At 34.6% G+C, this 21,678-nt stretch overlaps 1 protein-coding gene across 3 annotated transcripts in view; it reads right to left on the reverse strand.

Moving 5' to 3' along the window:
* The window catches only part of DIAPH2 (diaphanous related formin 2), a 141,845-nt gene that overhangs the window by 93,849 nt on the left and 26,318 nt on the right, over positions 1–21,678 (reverse strand). For all 3 annotated transcript variants that reach the window (XM_048959961.1, XM_048959963.1, XM_048959964.1), the window contains exons 7-18: positions 20,586–20,660; positions 20,433–20,502; positions 18,904–19,040; positions 18,299–18,407; positions 15,776–15,886; positions 14,402–14,520; positions 13,383–13,499; positions 12,386–12,504; positions 10,998–11,062; positions 10,345–10,449; positions 8,189–8,842; positions 5,026–5,140 (exon numbers count right to left, since the gene is read on the reverse strand). In XM_048959961.1, the coding sequence (XP_048815918.1) occupies positions 5,026–5,140; positions 8,189–8,842; positions 10,345–10,449; positions 10,998–11,062; positions 12,386–12,504; positions 13,383–13,499; positions 14,402–14,520; positions 15,776–15,886; positions 18,299–18,407; positions 18,904–19,040; positions 20,433–20,502; positions 20,586–20,660 (1,796 nt within the window). The remainder of the gene's footprint in view (positions 1–5,025; positions 5,141–8,188; positions 8,843–10,344; positions 10,450–10,997; positions 11,063–12,385; positions 12,505–13,382; positions 13,500–14,401; positions 14,521–15,775; positions 15,887–18,298; positions 18,408–18,903; positions 19,041–20,432; positions 20,503–20,585; positions 20,661–21,678) is intronic.

Consider the following 21,678-nt stretch of genomic DNA (forward strand, 5'->3'; position numbering starts at 1 on the left):
CTCACATTTTCAGAAATCTGAATTCAAAGAGGAGAGGAATGAAAAAGACATGTTGAATTAAGCTGTAGACCAAGGGAGCCACCTGCAGTTTGGAATTCAGAAACAAATTCACTAGGTAGGAGTTAAATTCTTTTTTCTTTTTATTTCACCAAGAGTGCATATAGTTGACCTTGCACAACATATGTTTTATATTTATTTATTTATATTTATATATTTAATACTGTTTTCTTTACTGAATTGAGACTAGCACTCTCACAACTACAAATAGAGAACTGTGCTAAAGGAATTTTGGACAAAACTTAACTTTTACAAGCTCTAAGCGAGTTAAGTTAATTTGATCTGGGTTTCTTAACATACAGAGGTCTCTATAAAAGTAATGCCTCCTATTTATCTCCACGGAAACTTCCATAGATACAAAGAGCTCAATAACAATATTTGATTGAGCAAATCCTCATCTACTAAATGCTTTTTGAACACAGTCACCACCATGGGCTATGGACTTTCACCAGCAATGAGTAAGAGCCTGCATACTGAGTTCATGCAAATCTGTACCAGCAGAAGTGATTCATTGTTGCTGTCTCCACTGCTGAAAGGCACTACCCACCATATCAGTGCTCACAGTCACTGTTTGGCCTTCATCAACTTTCAGCAAGTCAGTGAATGTCATTGGGTGTCATTTTTTCCACGCAAAGGAATTCAACGACACATCTTCACTTCATACACACTTTTGTGTTAGAAGCCATTTTGTCTAGACTGCCCCTCTGCTGAACGAAAACTTAAAATTTGCTTTTATTACATGCAATCTGTGATTTCAGCACAAGTGACTGATGCTAAAACATTAATCCTGATGAAAGAATGAACACCATCTGCTTTGGAAAACTAAGTGGTAATAGAGAGGATGGAGAAATAATAGAATTTGTCATCCATATCTATCTACAAAAAGAGCAAAAGGTAGGGAAAAAGATGACAGTGTTGCCTACAGGTTTCCTGTGAAACCAGTCTGTCTTCCTTTTTTCCTCCCTCTCCTCACTATCTGATAGATGCATAAAAAGGAAAAGAACATAAGTTACTACAGAAATAAAAAAGAATGCACAGAACAGTTAAATAGTGAACTACTGTTTAATAATTAGTAAGAATAGTATTTTAATTAATGTTTTATAAGTTTTTCCTGATCACCATTTCAAAACCGAGCCACAGAAGTTTTAGAAATTGCATTCAAATGTAGATACCAAAGGTAGGACTTTGGTTTTAGGATGGCCACTTAAATTTTCATATTCTAATTGCTAAAACAATAACATATTAAAATAATCCATTTAATATATTAATATTGAATATATTTCATTAGACATGAAAATATAAACCTAAATATTTGGTTCAATAATATTTTGTGTACAAGATGATTTTTACTTGTCCTTTGTCAATCAGACTCCATAAAGAAACAAGTATGAACTCAGGTATTAAAACCTTACTTTAATCTTCAAAACATGCATCAAAATTATTGTTAAATTATATTTTATAAGTCTCTCATAAAGAAGCAACAGAATTCTGATCAAGAAGTTTTCCCTTGAGGTAAGTTGGATGGATAATGAATTCTGTACTGGAACAATCCCAGTAGTTACAGACTATTATGTACTAATTACTACCTTTACAGATCTACTGTACACATAATTAATTTCTTCAGAGTACCACTATCATTCCTGACTGGCAAAATACACAACCTAAATTACAAGAGCCAGAAATTAACATGATCCTTCAGGGAGAAGGCATTAACTTGCTTTGTAGCGTTTTGCAATTAGACTATCAATCAAACAGCAAAAAGTGATTTTGATAGCAGCAGGCCAGATACATTGGATACTGTCACATTATAACAAACTTATTTGTGCCGTAACATTTTGATCATTCACTTCCACTTAACGGAAGACACAATTATGTGTCTTCAATATCCTGAAAATTGAACACCAGCATACAGCCTTTGAGATCATATTTCACAAAAGACCAGTCATCGTGCTACTGCTGATGGCGTTCTCCTTCAAGTAGGTAGCTGACTATATAGCTTGATATCAGCTAAGGACATGAAAGCAAAACCTACCAACTTCTTTTCTAGTTGAACAACATAATGACCTGCTTACATGATTTGAAAGATTTGTTATTAGTTCTTGCTAAGAACAGCACAACGATTTTGTTTATTTTGAAAAAGTAGAATAAAGTTTAACACAACAGAATATAATAGTGCTTAACACTAATCCAGCTAATAACAGCAGCTCATTAAATTTATGTCACATCCTCTTTAGAAACATTTTTACCACTGTATGAATTTCTGGATGATACAGTTTCATAATTAACCAAGTCAAAAGGAAAAAGTAACTAGTTGGAAAGCAATATTATCTGTAACCTTTTCCTTTGCATAGCCACACAAGGAAACACGTACACAACTGCCCCACTTCCTAATATTACTCGACTTTTTAAACAATAGGCATCCATACATTTCTGAAGACCTGATCTGAAATATCATTTGTCAAAATGATCCATGAGACTATAATCACCATGTCCATCTCTACATCTGGAAGGACAACTACAAGCTCAAAACATTCAAAGAAAATTTGAAGCCCTGGAGTCCATTCATCATAGAAGCCTTTAATAGGTATTCAGATTCTTCATTTCTTTTGAAGAAAACAAAAGAAAATCCTTCAAGACTGTACTACAACATTAATAATTAGATATCGACTTAATTCAAACTCTAAGATTTCAAAAGACTTTGAGACCTTACAGAGAATATTCTTAGCACTTTCCATTTTCCTAGTTAGGCTTGATAACTTACTTCACAGACTAACTACTGCAGTTTCAGTGTTACTAGTAATTTAAACCTATCTAAAACACACTCAGTACATCTATATTTAATATCTGATGTCACAACAGTGAATAAAGAAGCAACCCTATAGTTATTCTTTAAATATAGTTAAATCAAAATTCCGTTCTGAAGTAAAATTTTACCAGTCAAGGAACACTGTCTCTTCCTTCAGTTGCTATTCACACTGGCATTCTGAATTCCCATGGAATACAAGATAAACAGAAGTCATAAAATTAAGATGCTTTTTTTTTTTTTGAAGACTGTCAGTTTTCTCCCACTTACGCGTGTGTTCGCTTATATGTTGACTCTGCTCTCTAGAGGATATAAAATGCATTTCTATTTGTTACTCCTTATTGCTCCTGCAATATACTGAGAAACCACATCAAAAAATAGGACTAACAGGAAGAAAAATTCAATTTTAGATCATGCTTTAAATTAACATTTTGGTGATCAATGAGCCTGTGTCTGTCAAGGTAAAAGGTGAGGAACCACCTTTTTTCCCCCCCCCAGTTTTTTTTTAATAACTGCGCAATTAGGTCAACAAGAGCTTTTAGTTTCGTATGAGAGGAAGTTATGTCAGAACTTCAAGAGGGTTTTTTATTTATTCCCAGCATTTTTAATGAAGAAACTTTTTCAGGAATTCAGAAAAATTTCTTCACATTGCTGATGAAAGCATTCAGCTCAAGGCAGAACTTTGTCACTTGCATTAAGAAGGTTCTCAATCTGCTGTAAATATTATCTGCTGTCATAGGATCTTCTCCTTGAAGGTTTAATTAGTTTGCTGTCACACCAAAACCAGCAATGAACTCCACATTATTTTAACGTTACGGCAAAGTTATATAGCCTTTTTTCATGTGATGAACCTAGAGTATTTTTTTAAACATCTATAAGCATTAGCAATTAACAGAAAAGCTATTTAGATGACATACTGAATAGCCGCACTTGTACTTGATCAAAGCTCCAGCACAGTTTTTATTTTCATTTTATTGTTCTCTTTAGGAGTCAAAAAAGCCACTCGACATGGTAGTCCAATAAAAATTTGTAAAATATCTGATGTTTTCCTAAAGTATTGTGCAAAGATTAAAGAGTGTACACTCGCACATTCATCCTGCAAAAAGCTGATTTAAAGATCAACCACCAATGCCAGTAATAGTGTAATTTATCTTAAATAGCAACTTTCGGGGAAGATGATGTTTAGATTATACACAAGCATTGTAACATTAATTTAAAGCCTGTATTTTAAGAATTTTTCTTAAATAAAAACTCCATATAGTATTCCACATTAGAAAAAAGGAAATGTGAACATTAAGATGTACGTCTCCAAGATATGCCACAGGCATACATTAAGTTTATCTGGTCTGCACTTGGAGCCCACCAAGAGTCAGTAGGGCATAGCTGCAAAATCTCAAACACCTAGAGAGGTAAAGCACTCCAAGGAGATAGCTGTGTGAAAGCTATGCGTTCTAGAGATTTGAAGGAGAATGGAATGATGGACCAGAAGCTTTGCAAACGATTCTGAACTTAACTCTATAAGAAGGAACAAGAGCCTAGCTTCCATGGTAGACAAATGGCTCCTTCACCTGATAAGATCAATCAGTCCTTTAACTGCTTGTTCCCAAGTTAAAACCACACAGAATACAACAACAAAAATACAACCCCAAATATACACAAAAATCTTTAAAGAGAATAATGTTTTCAACACAGTTGATTTCACAGCATTAGGCACATTTTAGTTGTTATTTAAGGGCATATTTTAATTGATAAAATTTAAGTCTTGGTTTTAATTGTAGAGAATTTTGATTTATCACAGCAGTATGAGTAAGTAGATTTTCATTATGTTGATTTTCATTACACATTAAACCCTCCCAACATGGAAAACCAAGAAGAACCTGACAAGATTATAAGATCTGAATATAAATTTAGATTAGGATTTAATTTGAAGATTCACATCTGTCTACAACATATAATGCAGATTTGAGACATACTACAACATATCACTGCTACCATCCAAGGCCACAGAGTGAGGTGCAATACCTGTAACAGATGGCTATGCTAAAATATATATTGCATATCACCTTCCTGCTTTAAAGTACTATATGATTCTGTAATATTGTACAAAGAATAAAAATACCACCTTTGCACAGCTTTGAACTTCATATGAGAGAAATTAGAAGTACCTTTCATTTGTGTTCCAAAGGTGACTGCCAATCTTGCAAATAGTTCTGGGCTTTCAAATTTATTTTCTTCAGCTTTTATCCAAAAGCTGTTTTCTGCTATCTTGTAAGGCTCAATCTGAAACAAAAACATCATTTCCAAAGTTAATAATTAGTACTTTTGATGACCAAACTAAACACAGTTCTACAAGACTGCTAAAAGAATTGGACTGAACTGAGTTTGGGAATGTTTTATGTATTACGATTTCTTAAAGAAGCTTCCTGAAATGCCCTCAACCCACACAATTTTTTGTAAGAATCTTTGAACAAATTCTCTAATCTGGCTTGAAGCACAGTATTCAAGTTTGTATTTATATCTTAAGATGTTTTCTTAAAAAAAAAAAAAAAAAAAAAAAAATTAAGTTTGCTTAAATGTAAGCTCAGACTTCACAGGTTCACATTCAGCACAAGATAATGGTGCCCAAAAATTTCACTTGAGTAGTACCATAGCTCCTCCTAGTGGCCATAACCCTCCCCAAGCAGAAAACTAACCCGAAAACAACAAAAACACATGAGATAAATACCTTAAGTATCATTGCAGGACAGATATCAATATTCTCTGAACATACAACTATTAGATACCATCAATCTAATGGGTTTCTAAATGAGATGCTCTTAGATAACTATTTGTTGCAAACTATTTTAAAACTCTTCTTAGAAAGGTTTTGCATATAGGTATGCAATTTGATGCAAAGTTACAATTCAGTTTTCACATCTAATAGAATAGTGCCTCCTCTTCTCACCTGAGTCACACTCTGGTTTGATACAGACTAACAAAATTAGCAATACTCAGCAAAAGGAAACTCCAGCGAGCATTCAGTCACTCACTGATCATGCTCCGCATATCCCACAGAAGTAACAGATATGTCTGCTCAGCCTTGAGAAAATAAGACTGAAAAGGGGATCTTATTAATGTTTAAGTGTGGGAAACAAAGGGACAATGGCCAACAGTGGTCTGCGGGGACAGGACAAGAGGAAATAGCCATATACTGAAGTACAGGAAGATCCATGCCAATATGCAGAACTTATTCACGGTAAGGGTGATGGAGCACTGGAACAGGCTGCAAGAGAGGTTCGTGGAGTCTCCTTTGCTGGAGATATTCAAGACCCATCTGGACACCTACGTGTGCAGCCTGCAGTAGGGAACCTGCCTTGGCAGGAGAATTGGACTTCAAGATCTCTAGCGGTCCCTTCCAGCCCCTACAATTCTGCGATTCTGTAATTCCATATCACGAGGACAGGTCTGTGAGAACATGGCCAAAGCATAAAAAATATTCACCTGTCACTGCATAAGTCCCCTAAGTCTAGCATGCATTATCTGAAACCTCTCATGTAAAGCAATAATCTTTACATGGATTGCAAGGTGCAACTTCTGAAAAAGAACTGTGTCAATAAAATTAGTTTCCTGGGTTACTGATCTGTCCATCGTTGAACAGAAAGTTCTGCCAAGAAATAGTTCATTAAAAAAACTCAAAATAAATTGGGAGGGACATCAGCTTCAGAGCTCTAATAGAGCAGTAATTTACAAGTTTAACATTAAAACTGCATGCTGCTAAATAAAGTAATAATTTAGATAGTTTATTTAAAATAATTTAGACAAAAGTGACAGAAAACACAGAACTACTGAATACAAAAGCCCCCAGTGTCTACAACAACACATTTATTATGTTCTGATAAGCTCTGCATTAAGTGTGAGCATCTACCTTTCTCAGAAAAAAAGGTATTTATTTAAAAACAGATATATGAAAAATACTGTTCAGATGGGTTTTGTAGTATAACTACCATTGACGGGAAACACAATGAAAATAAAAAATTCCTTTAAAACTTTTAAAACAAGCATATCACACGAACAAAAGAATGAGAACAAAATACTGCTTAATTTCCTAATTAGATGCTGTCATTTATAGTTTATTACTGTATTTATTCAGAGAACTGATCTCAAAGCATTACTTCATATCAAGACATCTGTCCCTAGCAGAACTTTAAGTCTGCATATTCGTTAACATGGCAAGTATAAATGTTTTCACTAGGAGCAATTCTTTCTCCGGTGTCTTCTCACTCTTGCAGTGGGAAAAAGTCACATTCTTACATTTCATGCAAAGCTTTTAAAAGGAAGTAGAAAACAAACCCACAATAGATTGCCAGCACAGCAGTTTCACTCAGACTTTTTTTTAAAATAGCATGCTCCTAGAAAGCGTAACCAAATCACTGTCAAGTTGAAACAACACCAAACTTAATATTACTGGCTCTGAAAGCCTGGTTCACTTCCAACATTCAAGGAAAAAGTAAAATAACTTATTGTACATACAAAATACAACTTAAAGATCCCACACATTACCTATCCCATAGTGTACAAAAATAAATTCATAACTCTGTTTTGTACTGTCCTCCAAAATTCCATATATACATTCCTACCAAGTTTTACTGCATTTTATTCCAAGTGACTCAATAAATTCTCTAAATTCATTTCTTACTGCACCATTTTTTTCTCATGACTCAGTCATATCTGTTTTAATTATGCAAACACAGCTGTAGTGACCCCTTAACACGGGACTCCTCCGTCAACTGCCAGATTGTCAAGGTTCATAAGCAATAGTCTTCCCAACAGTTTTCCACTCAGCTGTCAACTCCAAAATTCCTATATCCTACACATCCCATATCCTATATATAACACTTCAACCAGCTCAACGTGTTGAAACTAGTTTTAACATGATTAAGTACACACTAAATGACTATTTGATAAAACTGCTTTAAACAAGACATTTTAATTTCTGAAGTGGTTGCATGAAAAAAGGCAATTATCAGTTATGAAGACACACAGAACTTAATTGACAGAGTGTTACTCAAATATTTTAACATCTGATAGCTACCCGTGTTCTCTGAATACAAGATGTTGTGAGTCCTTGGCAGGATTAAATTCTTGGAAATTTTCCCCATAACGTAAGGCGTCCCTTAATCAAATCAAAATCAACTGTATCATGAGTGCTTAAGTATTTTGGATAAAGGATGAAGAGAATTCCCCAGACATCATGAGTACTACCAACGATCTAGTATAAACCCTAACATATTACCTCCTACCTCAAACATCACTTTTTAATCAACAGGAGAAAAACAAACATAATAATACCTTGGACCAGTTGATTCTCTTCATAGATACTTCCACATTATATTTTTTCTTCTCCTTCATTCCATGTGGTAATGCCGGCATCACAGGAACGGGAGCAAACGGATAACTACCAAGAAATGGCGCCATTGGAGGCCCACCAGGTGGTGGAGGCGGAGGCCCTGCTCCACCACCAGGCAGCGGAGGCATTGCGGTCCCACCAGGCAGCGGAGGCGGAATTGCAGTCCCACCAGGCAGCGGAGGCGGAATTGCGGCTCCACCAGGCAGCGGAGGCGGAGGCGGAATTGCGGCTCCACCAGGCAGCGGAGGCGGAGGCGGAATTGCGGCCCCACCAGGCAGCGGAGGCGGAGGCGGAATTGCGGCCCCACCAGGCAGCGGAGGCGGAGGAGGAATTGCAGCCCTACCAGGCAGCGGAGGCGGAGGAGGAATTGCGGCCCCACCAGGCAGCGGAGGCGGAGGAGGAATTGCGGCCCCACCAGGCAGCGGAGGCGGAGGAGGAATTGCGGCCCCACCAGGCAGCGGAGGCGGTGGTGGTGGCGGCGGTGGTGGCGGCAGTGGCAGAGAAGCCACCTCATTGGTTAGAGGAGGCGGCGCTGTTCCACTAGGTTGCAGGGATGCTGTAGAAGGTGGCACATTCGCAATTGCTGGAGGAGGACCCTGAAATTTAATAGAGCATTTTTTTTCATTCTGAGGAGTGAAAGAGTTTCAATATGAACTAACTATGCTGATGTTTTGTCACAAAAAAAATTATGTAATACATGGAATTCATGGAATTTAATTTTCATACCCCTTCACTACACAATTATTTACTGTTTCTAGTTTAATGGAAGTAATGATTAGAGACAAATCTGAGTGTACCTAAAAATCAATGTCACTACTCTAAAATGAGTTGAAAATGGAAAAAGGGAGCTCAACACTAGGGAGAATACAACATACGAGAAAGTTAAGGTATACGACTTTTAATTGTACCATTATTATGAATGAGCTGTGATGTCTCGGTAATTTCAACTGCATTAACAACAACACAGCTGGTTTAACAACTGATTAGTCCAAAAAAACTCTTGGCTTTCTTGTGGAGATCTGTAAGAAACACTAAAGTGGATATGAACTAGGAACATAAGTTCGTATACAAACAGCAATAAAAACCATAACGAACCACTGGTTACAAGAATGACTTTTGTTGATAACCAAGAACAAAACAAACAGCAATTCATCTGTTAAAAGCAGTGTAACATGTTTACATTAAAATAAGAAAGCCTGTGCTTTCTTAAGGCTACACCACACATAATGGCAGCAGAAGACCTGCACCCAAGACCAGAAAAAGGTGGCAAACAGGTTATAAAATAACACATGAAATTCCTCCCATTATGCAAATGGGAAGGAAGACTATAGTCATTAAGACAGCTCCAATTAGAAGAAAAGGCAATAGACAGACCTTGCCTAAGACTCAAGGAGTAGGAAATAACTGAGTGAGGCATAACTGTCAAACCATCGTAACTGCTAATACCAAAGGCAGGTTCCTACAGGCCAACTCATTAAACAAGAGCCAATCAATAAATGTGTTGACAGCATAACACAGCATCTCTTGCGTTCTGCCTCACAAGTGATCACAAGTGATTCCGGATAGATAATCAGGACATACATTTTTGGTGCTGGTGAGAAAAAGAAAACGAATGCAGGTAAAAATCAGCTTTGCTGAAATTCAGCACCACTTTCCCTTCCCTGGGGTCTTTCATTTCTGTTACATTTATCTATGAGATTTTACAAAACCACTGTATCATTCTTTCAGAAGTCCACGAAGTGGGTGTTCAGAGTCCACTTGCATGCCCATTCTTGAAAGTATGCATATTACACATGGAAAACAATCACAGACTTCTGAAAGAAACACTTTCAGCAAAACATATAGTAGTAGTGATGTTTAAGCATTATCAACTACCTGGAGAAGAAAAATCAAACTAAGAAAATTTCTTCCCAGTAAGGGAGATATGTTGAACATACTACTATTTGAAAAAAGCTTTAGTAGTTTACACTAGCGTAAAAAACAAACAAATACAACTACAGCATACATTTCAAATTCCATGGAGACAATATTCTCTAAGGCATTTTACTCTTAATTCCATACAAATAGTTTTCAACTTATTCTAACTCAGTTTTATTACCCGGGCTTGTAATCGTTTGATTTCTGCTTCAAGTTCTTTGATTTTCTCCTCTCGTTTCTGAAGTACTGCTTGTGCCTCTTGTCGAGCTGTGAACTCCTCATCAAACTGTGAAGTTAACCACAGAGATGTTTGTCCATTTTTTTTTTTTCCCCCCAACACTCTGCCTTTAGATAAATTTCCTCAGGTCCTAAGCGAGTGCTAGATGAAGAGCTATAAAGCGCAGAATCACAGCATGGCTGCAGTTAGCAGGAACATTAAGGGTCATCTAGTTCCAAACCCCTGCCATGGGCAGGGACACCAGCCACTAGACTAGACTGTCACATTCCCTCCTCTCACACACACTTTATATATATATTATATGTATACTTAAATAACATCAAGTAGAAATTTTTTCCCATCAGTTATGTACAGTAGATGAATTCAACCAAATAATATTTGCAGCTGATCGTATTCTTCTGCGTTTGATTTCAGAGAAAGTCAGAATCGGAGCACTGCACAGAAAGGCCTGCAGAACTCTGAACTATGGAAGAACAGCCATCCTATTATATTAATTATTTCCCAGTTTCCACTAAGATTCTCCTGTAAAACAAGCCTACAGTATTCTTATCAGGCATCTGTTCCATAGCTTGATAAGAGTAGCAACCAGTACTTACTTTCTTGGAAAATTCTGCTGCTTTTTTCTCACTCTCTTCTACTTTAGTTTTGTCTACAGCTGCATCTGAAAGTTAAATAAATCACCAAACAGAAGTCAGATAAAACATCATAATTCCGAGGTCCTTTCCTACGCATAATTACCTTAAAACCTCATGATGCCAAATCATGGCTTTGGCATGATTTTTTTTTTACTAGGCTGATAGGTCCAAACATTTGATGAATTATTTTGATAAACATCTTCGATAATAGAAGTGGTGAAGAAAAAAATCTGTGACCAATAAAGTTAAATATGAAACGCAGTTGCTCCGTCTTTTATAGATTTGAGTTTACATGTAATCATTTTCGCCTTCCTCCTTCAGCTCAATCTTACTCCTAAGTGAGTGATGAAAAAGATTTTTACACTAGTACATAAAACCAGTTACTTATGAGGTTTCAATTCAGAATTCAATCCTTTTAAGATTACAAAATCAAAACTCTCATTTTAATAAAGTTCAGAGTTGAAGACAATTTGGTCTGATTGTACAGCACAGATTTCTTCAGTCTACTGACTTTTCATGGAGGCTAAAGAACAAACATTTTGTAAGCAATATAAACAAATTAAATTACAGGTAGGAATTGGCAGATATACAAACCACTCATTCCTAAAACTAGTAGGTCAGTGGAATGATCTTGAGTAAGTTCATCAGGTTCCTAATCATAATAGAATAAAATTACAGATACACTGTCGCACTTTCATAGATATGATACTTGTTAGAAACTAATTCTACTCTGTCTACCCCCCTATGTCAACACTTGCAACATCTTTTCTCAGTTCATTTTACTATAACAAAAGAAAACTTTCTTAAATTAACACATTCTCAAAGAATAACTACTTCCTTTTATTATACATTTACGTCAAATAATGCCATTCCATGTCAAGAATAAGGCCTATTCCACCAACCTTAAGAAAGGCATAAAACTTTTTTTTTTAAATGCTAATAAAGGCTATTTGAACTATATGGTATTTATTCAGCTACTTTTTTCTCAAGTCACATAAATTATTGAGTGACCATAGATGCTAACTGACTGGTTTAACTTAAATAACCTCAATTACTTGGAAAACATTCTTAGAACTGACCATATAACAATTTACAATCCATTAACAGTTTTTTTTTTTACATCTCCTACAGACCTGGAATTCATAAAGTTTATGAACAACTTTCAGCTAGTAAGGCTATCAAATAAAGACATGGATTCAGTACAGCACTGGAGAAAGGGATTTTTCCGAGTCATTTATTCAAGGCTACAGAGCTTGATCTAGCCTTTTCTGTAAGTACACCTTGTAGTTTACATAAAACTGAAGAAACACTTTAATATCATGCCATAAAATTGCTTGCAGGATACAAACCAATAAGATGGGTAAAATCCACGTCCATTCTTCCTCTGCAACTAAAATCTGGGTCCATGCCACTGCTGTGCAGTACTATCTGTGATACACATTCTTCAATCACCTTGTAATATTGAGGTCTTAAGAACAGAACAAAACAAAAAAGCACACGTTTTACAAGATAAGAACATGAACAATAATTTGTGCATCAAGGTGGGGCTAATAAAGCACTGTTAGAACAATGACTGCTTTAGCATTTTCGATACATGCTGCAGCAGTTCTTTACCATATTCTCAATACATTGAATTCCACCACTTGAAAAAGTAGCAATATTCAACTAAAAAATTATTTTACTGTTACCTTAATTGCTCAATATACTTCTCTAAGCAGCATCAAGAACCTCTGACAGTAAAGCATTCTATGCTCAGAGTTACTGCTTCTAACCAGCGAAGGGTACTATGCTTCTTAATTTCACAAAGTAGGAAATGTTCTAGTCTAAACTGATGATATTCTCATTTACGTAAATTGAAGACTTCACAGGTTACTTATAACTTCTACATTTTATCCTGCACAGAAGTTGTTTTTATAGCTGATTTTCAACCAAAAATAATTCTGAAATTGTATACATGGACTTTAGCACTGATAGGACACTATGAGGTATACATACAATAATAAGTTTACACTGGAAACAAGTAGTATAAGGTATCCTGGAAAACTCTGAATTATTAGCTATGCAACTAACTTTAAGTTCACTGAAATCAAACAGCAATCATAGATGACTAAAGGAAATAGCTGCTCAACGAATTAACTGATTTGGGGATGAAGTTGGTAGACAGACTAAGGCTTAAGTTTTTTTAAAGAAGCATTCTTACACTTCATGTGACCTTAATAAAATTAACCCTGACCAAAAGGGCAAATATTGTATAAGACATCAGCTTCAGAGCAATTATTGATGTGCAATCATGAGAAACTCAATTTCTATTTTTTCCTCTTCGACCTCCAAAAATCAAACTCTTACCGGACATAGTAATCGCTTCTGATGAGAAGGAAGTGTTGTAGAATTGACAAAAAGTGGTTTTCAGAAGAAGTATCTTTCAACATATTATACAACAAATGATATACTTCATTCACATCAGTGAGAACATTGTTAAGGAAATACAAAGTTTTTTCTAAAAAACTGAAATAAATTAAATGCTGCCTCCCTACAAACAACTCAGTTCCCCTAGGTTTGCATTCCTACTGCTCCAGTAAAACTTTTAAACTCAGAATATCTATACTAGTAAGGAGTAGCATTTCATTCTGATAAAACTATCCATAGAAACTTTATCCCATTTAATCATCAAAACATATTCCATTACATTACCAGGAAAAGTTATACTACATACTTACACAGAATCCTGTAAGCATATTTCACACAAAACTCTTTTTCACTATAAAGCAAGCCAGGTTACTGGCAAATACTTACTAAACAATCTTTTTAATTTCTTAAATAAAAAACTTACCCATTCTACAATGCAATATTATTTATTTTGATACGCCACTCATTGGCTGTCCTCACATTCCTTTGCTTCTTCAGTACCAGCCATTACCCCTTCCAACTTAAACTGCAAGTAATCATCCTGAACTTACATCATTTTAAATTTAAATCCATTGCTTCTTCACAGTAACAGAACACATGTATCTCAAGCTTCACAATCTACTTTAAAAATTTTCTTTCAACTTGGATATCAAGTTACTTTTTCCTCAAAAATTATATTTTTTCATGGCTGTTATTTTATATCCTCATGCACCACAAGTCAGAATTTTGTTTAGTAAAACTAAATAAACTATAATTACAAAAAATTGAGTTCCTAATGACTTACGTAACCCACACACTTGACTACAAATAATTGATATTAAAAAAACTAATAAGTTAAAAAGCGGAATGAAACCTGCTCAAGGAAGCACTTACATGTATAATACATAATTGTGACAAAATAACTGTACATATTTAATAAAGTTATTAATCTATGTAATAACAGTTTTTATAAAGGATATTCCATTTCAACTTTGATATCATTCAGACGATGTGATAGTTCAATTAAGTCTTCTTCTTTGCTCTCATCAAACACTTTCAACTGAATATCAAGCTCTTCATTCTCCTTCTCTTTCAAGGCCTAATGTTCAAGATGGCAAAATTAACATGTGCTTTTTTTTCCCTTTAAGAATTCCATCACCACCACCTCCCCTTCAAAACTGTATCACAACAAAATAAGGCAAACTTTGGAGGAGAAAATACATTCTAAACAGGAGCAAGTTACACACTGCCTAAGATTTTTCTTATGTGAAAGGCACAATATAAACTAATATGGCAGGTATAGACTACAGAAACATGAAACCTCACTACACTGACTTTTCCTAAAAGGACACAGTTGACAATTCAGATTTGTTGAAGCATAAGAACATTACAAAACATTCACAGAAGTGAACCTAGGGAGCCTAAGTGTAAAGAAGATACGCCTACAACTTATGTTAATGATAGCTAATCTACATCACAGCACAAAAACATTTACAGTACACTGAGAAGTATTTACATGTTAAAAATAACACAAAACTTAATAGTTGGAGTTGGGGGGGGGGAGGGAAGAAAGCAATCTTTTCCTTAAAATATGCACACACAAATCCACTAAAAAGAAATACTCAATTCTAGCTTCCTACTGGCAAAAATCATAGATACAAAAAACTATTTCAAAAGCCACTAGCATGAATGAATGAACTCTATGCTTTAAATGAAAATTCGCCTAGAACTGTCACACCAGATATGTATGAACTGAAAGTTACTTTTTAATTTCTTTTGAGTGGAATATATATTAATTCTAATGTTTGAGAACCAGAGGAGCATACTATGCATTCATACAGAGAAACACTGATCCTCCTGAATTTTTCTTTTTTCAGAATCTTCAAGCACTTAAGTTTCTTGTAAAATAACCCCTAAGCCCTAAGCACAGAAAGGAACAAAAAAAGAAAAATCCTTCTATACTTTTGACATTAATTTCCTTTAGAAATCATGACTTGAGTTCAATGTAGATATTGTAACTTATACATTAGAAATTATGCTCAGTTTGATGACTACTTTCATTTCTAATATACTGATTTGATTCAACTACCATCCTGTTTATAGTTAACGAGAGCCTAAGACATGTTTTTTGTGGATATAAAGTAAAACTACTACTTTTCAGAAAGTTACTGCATCTTAACTTATAGTTGAAGGTAACAAAACTATCTGCAACTATGCAGAATAAAAGCAAATTAGGTTTGATGGGCCTTCCGTGTTGGACCTCCTCCACTCCAAGTCATTCATAAAACAATTTTGTTCTCTTCAACAATCACAATCAGTTTATTGTGATCAATTCCTACATACAAACTACTTACAGGCAATAATTTTTTCAGGCCACAACGTAAAAACTCATTTCTCAAGTGAATCCTGAAATCAAGTTCTTCTGGAGATGTAACAAGGGCATTGATGAACTGCATGCAGGCTACCTGTTGTTGGAAAAAGAGACAAACTTTTAGCACGCATACAATGCAAATAAATACTACTTTAGTTTACTTTGTAAAAACAAATATCAAGTGATGGATGTTACTCATTGTCACGCACAGACAACCCCTAGACTTCATTTAGCTTAGCCTGTATCAAATACTGTTTTGTTTTTAAGTGCTTCTGATACTTCAAAATTACATCAGTTGTAAAGGATAAAGCTTCATTTCAGAAAGTTATCTCGCACTACAGTTCCACACTGCAAGTCCTCTTTTCCCTTAGTATTTGCTAATTTGAAAACAATCCGGTTTTATAGGAATCAGAAATCATGGGGGAAAAAAAAAAAAAATCACTAATTATTCCACATCAGCAGGTGTCTACTTCTGTACAACATTTTTGCAAAATGACCGAAGTCTCACACTACTGGCTAATGCTTCAATTAAGCAGCTGTGCACTTTAATTAATTTTAAAACAGGTAGACAATATCATCAGTGCTAAAGCACTGATGCACATTGGAAGTCTAAAATGGGACTCCAGGGAAATACCAAGTTCAGTAAAAGATGTTAAGTGTAAATAGAAGTAGCATTAGGGTAGAAATAAACAAACAATAGCTGCAAAGAAGAAGTGTCAGATAAATGCACCCTTCCAGTCCTAAATACATTCATTATTTAGTTTTAATGAAACACCTTTAGGAGCCCTAATTTCTATTAAAAGGCTCTACCTCTAAATAGCTACATCTTCAGATAATGTACTATCATCATTCTTGCTTGAATGACTCTTGTTATACTACTACTATGACACAACTTAACAAGCCAAAAGTACACATCCAATCCAAATAAAGAGAGAAGGTGCCATCTGCTATGATTGCTTTTGCCGTGAAGAGATGTTGGCTTAATAGCTTATGTTAATGCATTACACATAAAGAATGATTTTATCAGAAACAAGTTAATGAGTATTGCTATTGTATGTTTATTACAACTATTTTCTTTGTTTTTTTGTTTGTTTCTTTGGGATGTTTTCCCATTTTGTTTCTAAGTGGTATTTCTTTTTTTTTTTATTTGTTTGTTTTGTTTTTAAATCAATAAGGTAAAGTCAATGACATTAAACCAAATTTCATTTGGAATAACATTAGTATTAAATCAATATGCAATGAGTAGATGCAATCTCATTGCAGAGTATCAAAAGAAAGATAAGGAAACATTTCAGTTAAAATTGATTTCAAAGACCATTAGTGGTAGAAAGATATGATCACTGATCTTCATTTCACCTCAGGCCTTCAGGAGCACCCGTGTTCATAGTAGGTGGCACTTGTCAAACATTTTGACCTATATTTTATATCTATTCTAAACTGCTAAAATTAGAAAATTATTTGTTTATGACAACACAAAAACTTTGGGGAAAAAATGCAAATGTGTTTCATAAAATTTCTCTGCTTCTGTACTTTTAAAGAATAGAAATAGTCTTAACTGACTCCAATATCACTGAGTTGCATGTGGGATTCTCTATATTACCAAGTAGGCAGGTTTTTTTTTGGTTTTTTTTTTGGTGTTTTTTTTTGTTTGTTTGTTTGTTTGTTTGTTTTAAAACAACATTTCTCATTAAGGCTTTTTAATTGCCAAACTGAGTAATTTAACTAATACATTTCATAAAAAAAACTCTGGCTTGGTATTTTCAAAATTGACAATTTTTGAAGTAGACCAGAAACCCATTCTGTGGATATTATAAAAAACTGATTATTAGAAAAGAGCTTAACCAAACTTTAGAGCACTGCTGTAAATAACAAACGATCTATAAAAATGGAGGATACCTTCCATGCAGTTTAATCTTGTGCTCTTCCTGAATTTTAGCTTTCTTTATCTAGATATCTTTATATCATGGTACTTCAGCAATATGAAATCTACAAGTACTGTGTTATGAGAAGAAAATAAGTTGAAGTTCTTATGAAAGTAATGTTACATTATAAAAGTAATTTTTGGGGTACTCAGGTGTATACAGATAGTAGAAAGCCTTTATATGCTAACATTTAAGCAGTGATGAACACATGACATACTAAAGGAATCAGTACCCTGAAAACGAGTACTTCACTTGGAAGAGCACAGTTTTTTGACAGAAGTAGCAATGACACTGCTGCACTACTCTCAGAAAAACCCCAGACAAAAATCAGACACATCCAATCCTCATAAAATTATCAGAAATAGACCAGGAATTAATCAAAATTGTCATCAGGGAGAATAAGTTAACAAAATCCTTCTCAGCCATATAAACTTTTGGCTACAGTTCCTAGAAAATATCAGTATAAAAAACAGTATTTTGAAAGTTAAGAAAAACACACAGTAGCCCATTTCTTCATTCAGAATGTCAGAAAACAAAACACAAAAGTAACAGCAAGCATATATTAAAAAATGAACTAAACCCACCTGCAGTTGTAAGAATTCATGATTCTCCAGTCCTTCAACAACTGGAGAGAAGCGTTCTCTATTATTCCTTTCAGCAGCAGTTGTTATAGCTCCTAAGACCTTGTCCAGACTAAGAAAAAAGGTAAACTGTCAAAAAACATACAACAGCCAACATTCTTATTCTAAGGACACAGCCCACTGTTTACATCAAAACACGCACTGCTTTAAACTGTTTAAATCTGATAGATTTTCTTGTGGCAAAGTTACAGTTCTTGATCACATTTCTCAGGGATATATGAAATCACTTACATTTGCTTATTTTCAGCAGTCATTTAAGAACAGTTACAGCTCAGTAAGTCTCCTCTAGAGTAAGCCATCATATTTGTTTCAAACCTTCCACACAGGCCATGTTTCACGGATTCTCTACTTATTTGTTTTTCTGAATTAATACTTTATTAATGCATCAGAACAGGTGAAAGTCTCTTCCCACTTAAACTACAAGTAGCATTAAAAAAAATAAACATATGACAGATTACCTTAGTTTCATAGACAAATTTTCTCACTGCTTCCTAACTAACACCTCACACATTCATAATCAAGCACAATGCTTTAACAATCTTACTTACACTTTTTCCTCTCCAACAATGCAGATTGCAGAAAGTATTTTCACGGTTTCTGTCATCATATGTGGCTGCCTTGGATCGATCGCTCTTGATAAAAGTAAAAGGCTTCTTTCATCTCCAAGAATCCGCTGAAGTCCATACTTAAATAAACAAAAAGCTTACAGTGAAAAGATAATATTTGCCTCAATTGCTCATCATCAGATTTCAGAACTTTAGGTATCCACAAACACACATACTCTCATACCAAAATTGATAATGTTCTACTAAAGCCTTCCGGCTGTTACTGCTTGGGATGCAAATCAGTCTTCAAATCTTATATTTGAAGCTTTTTCCCAAGGAAAAAAAAAAAATCTTAAAAGATACTCAACCTCATAAAAGGCAGGGACCAATTTACTACTACTCTGTATCTGAAAAACCTAAAAGTATAAAAAGTTTATTCTTAAATTTCTACTACTCTCACATATCCAAACGCAATTCAAAAGCTTACCAGTCTCAGGCTAAGTCAAAATATTTCACTCTATATCCTGAATGAGAAAGGTAAAAAACTAATAGCCTTTTATATGTTGTATTCTTGCAAAGGAAATGAAATAGAATAAGACAAAAAGAAAAACCCGCAATCCAAACCTTACAGATTGCCATCTCCTTAAAAATAGCTTTTGCTTTTTTTTTTTTATTTTTTAATTATTACTCAACTTTCATTAACTACAGGTTAGAAAAAAATCAGACTCCTAATTGTCAGATGTTACACTGCATGTGCAGCAATAGTAAGGAGAATAAAAAAAGAAATAAGAACATTGAAATTTACTATTCTCACACCAGACAGGCTGAAAAATCTGAGTAAACAGCCAGTGTATACAGCAAGCTATTCTGTAAGTGTTTTAGATTTTGCTAAACTATATAATAGCAGTTAAAAATAATATTCAGTTAACAATTATTATGGGGAAGGTGGGAGGGCGTAGGATAAATCACTGCAATAACACCTGGATAATTTTCCTTTACTGACAGGTAACTCAAGTTTAACATGTGAACTTCTAAAACCATTTGTCTTACTTCAAACAGGAGAAGTCACGTTAGAAATAGATTCAACTTACTCCAGACCAATGTTTTATTCTTTACCCACTGCACTACAATTTTAAAATAGTAGCTGAAGTGTTATTATACTAAACTCAGATCAAGTGAAAAGTGCTTTTTATTAGCAAAAATATTAATTTAATTCCAAAGTATTTTTCCTTCCTTCCACATGGAAATTGATTTCCTTATCCACTTTCAGTATAAACTGTCATTACATTTGTCAAATATTTTCATTTCTAAATTATTAGTACTAACAAAAATAAAGACAACTCATATTTAACAGGAGAATTTATGAACAAGACTCAATAGAAAGGTATACTAACTTGAGATCTACATTCCTAAACAGTCTGACGATGGATATACGAGATTTCCTTCCTTCTCAAAGATTCAACATGCTACATTCATCTTGAAATAAAAAAAACTATCATATTAAAAACATATGAATCAGAAATATTTCTTACTTTGTTGTTCATAAAAGCTTTCAGACATTGGATGAGTTTATGTTGATTCTTCTTGTCAATATTTTCTGGTCTTGGATCGAAAAAGAAAAATAACGTAAGTACAATCTTCATTAGCTAACCCCAGCCATCCCTTCAAATGATTCAATTCCTTACTGTCTCTTATCCAAAAGCCTTTCCAAGGCATCCAAAAGTAGTCCAAGGCCTTCGTGTCCAAAATTGTTAACCCAGCTGGAAAAAGGAGGAAAAATGTTTTTCATTATTTATTAATCAACATTAAGTTTGCAAAGCTATGCCTCTGTACCTCCAATACAGCAACTACATCTCTTCAGGCACAGTGTTTTCACATGCTGCAACCAATGGAAAAAAAAAAAAAAATCCCACATTCACACAAATTCTCTTAATCCTCAAAGTTAAATCTGCCCATGTCTCAATGTACCCTCTCCATCCCCCAAAAATCACTTGAAAACATTCAGTTTCCCATATGGTCCTAACCCATACTTTCTAAGACACTGAAAAAGTTACAATAAAACTGATGAATTCAGATGGTTTTTCTTCAGAATCTAAAAATCAATGATAATCTTGTATCATTTAACTTCTGTTAGCAAAGTTACACTACGCTTCTCCAATAACAGACATGACAAAATTTTTATCAACATCTCATTGGGGACATACAGTACTTTAACAACTTCAGTCAAAACTTCTGTTTCAAATAAAACACACTCAGTCTAGGTAGTTCACTTTAAGAATAAAGTTTCGTGTTTTAACTAAACAGATTTTGAAAGCCATTTGGATCTAGCCTGAATACTATTGTTGCACCATTCACATCCAGAGTAGGAAATTTATTACAATCAATACAAAATTCATTCTCAAGATCCATTAAATCAGAGAGAGAGTTCCACTATCAGGCTTACTAACTGAAACTGCTTTTTACAGCAGCTGATTGTCAAGATACCTTCTAGGCAATTATTCATCTCTTAATATAGAGCAGTTGTACTCTTTTCATTACTCTTTGTCACAGGATGCAGCGTATCACAGGAATGATTTAGGCAATCATTCTTGGAATACAATGCATGGAACTGTGAAGTAGCAGCACAGCAAGTTTCTACATACAGGTATATGTTATGCTTCCCCATACAGAGTTCCTCCAATATATTCTGAAGAAGCATATGTTATAATGCCATATTCAGAAAAAGCGGTATACTGAAAAGCAGGAAAAAAAGTGATTCAATTGCTTCTCAAATTAACA

Source organism: Lagopus muta, chromosome 13, assembly GCF_023343835.1.
Source record: "Lagopus muta isolate bLagMut1 chromosome 13, bLagMut1 primary, whole genome shotgun sequence".
In the NCBI taxonomy this organism is placed as follows: Eukaryota; Metazoa; Chordata; class Aves; order Galliformes; family Phasianidae; genus Lagopus; species Lagopus muta.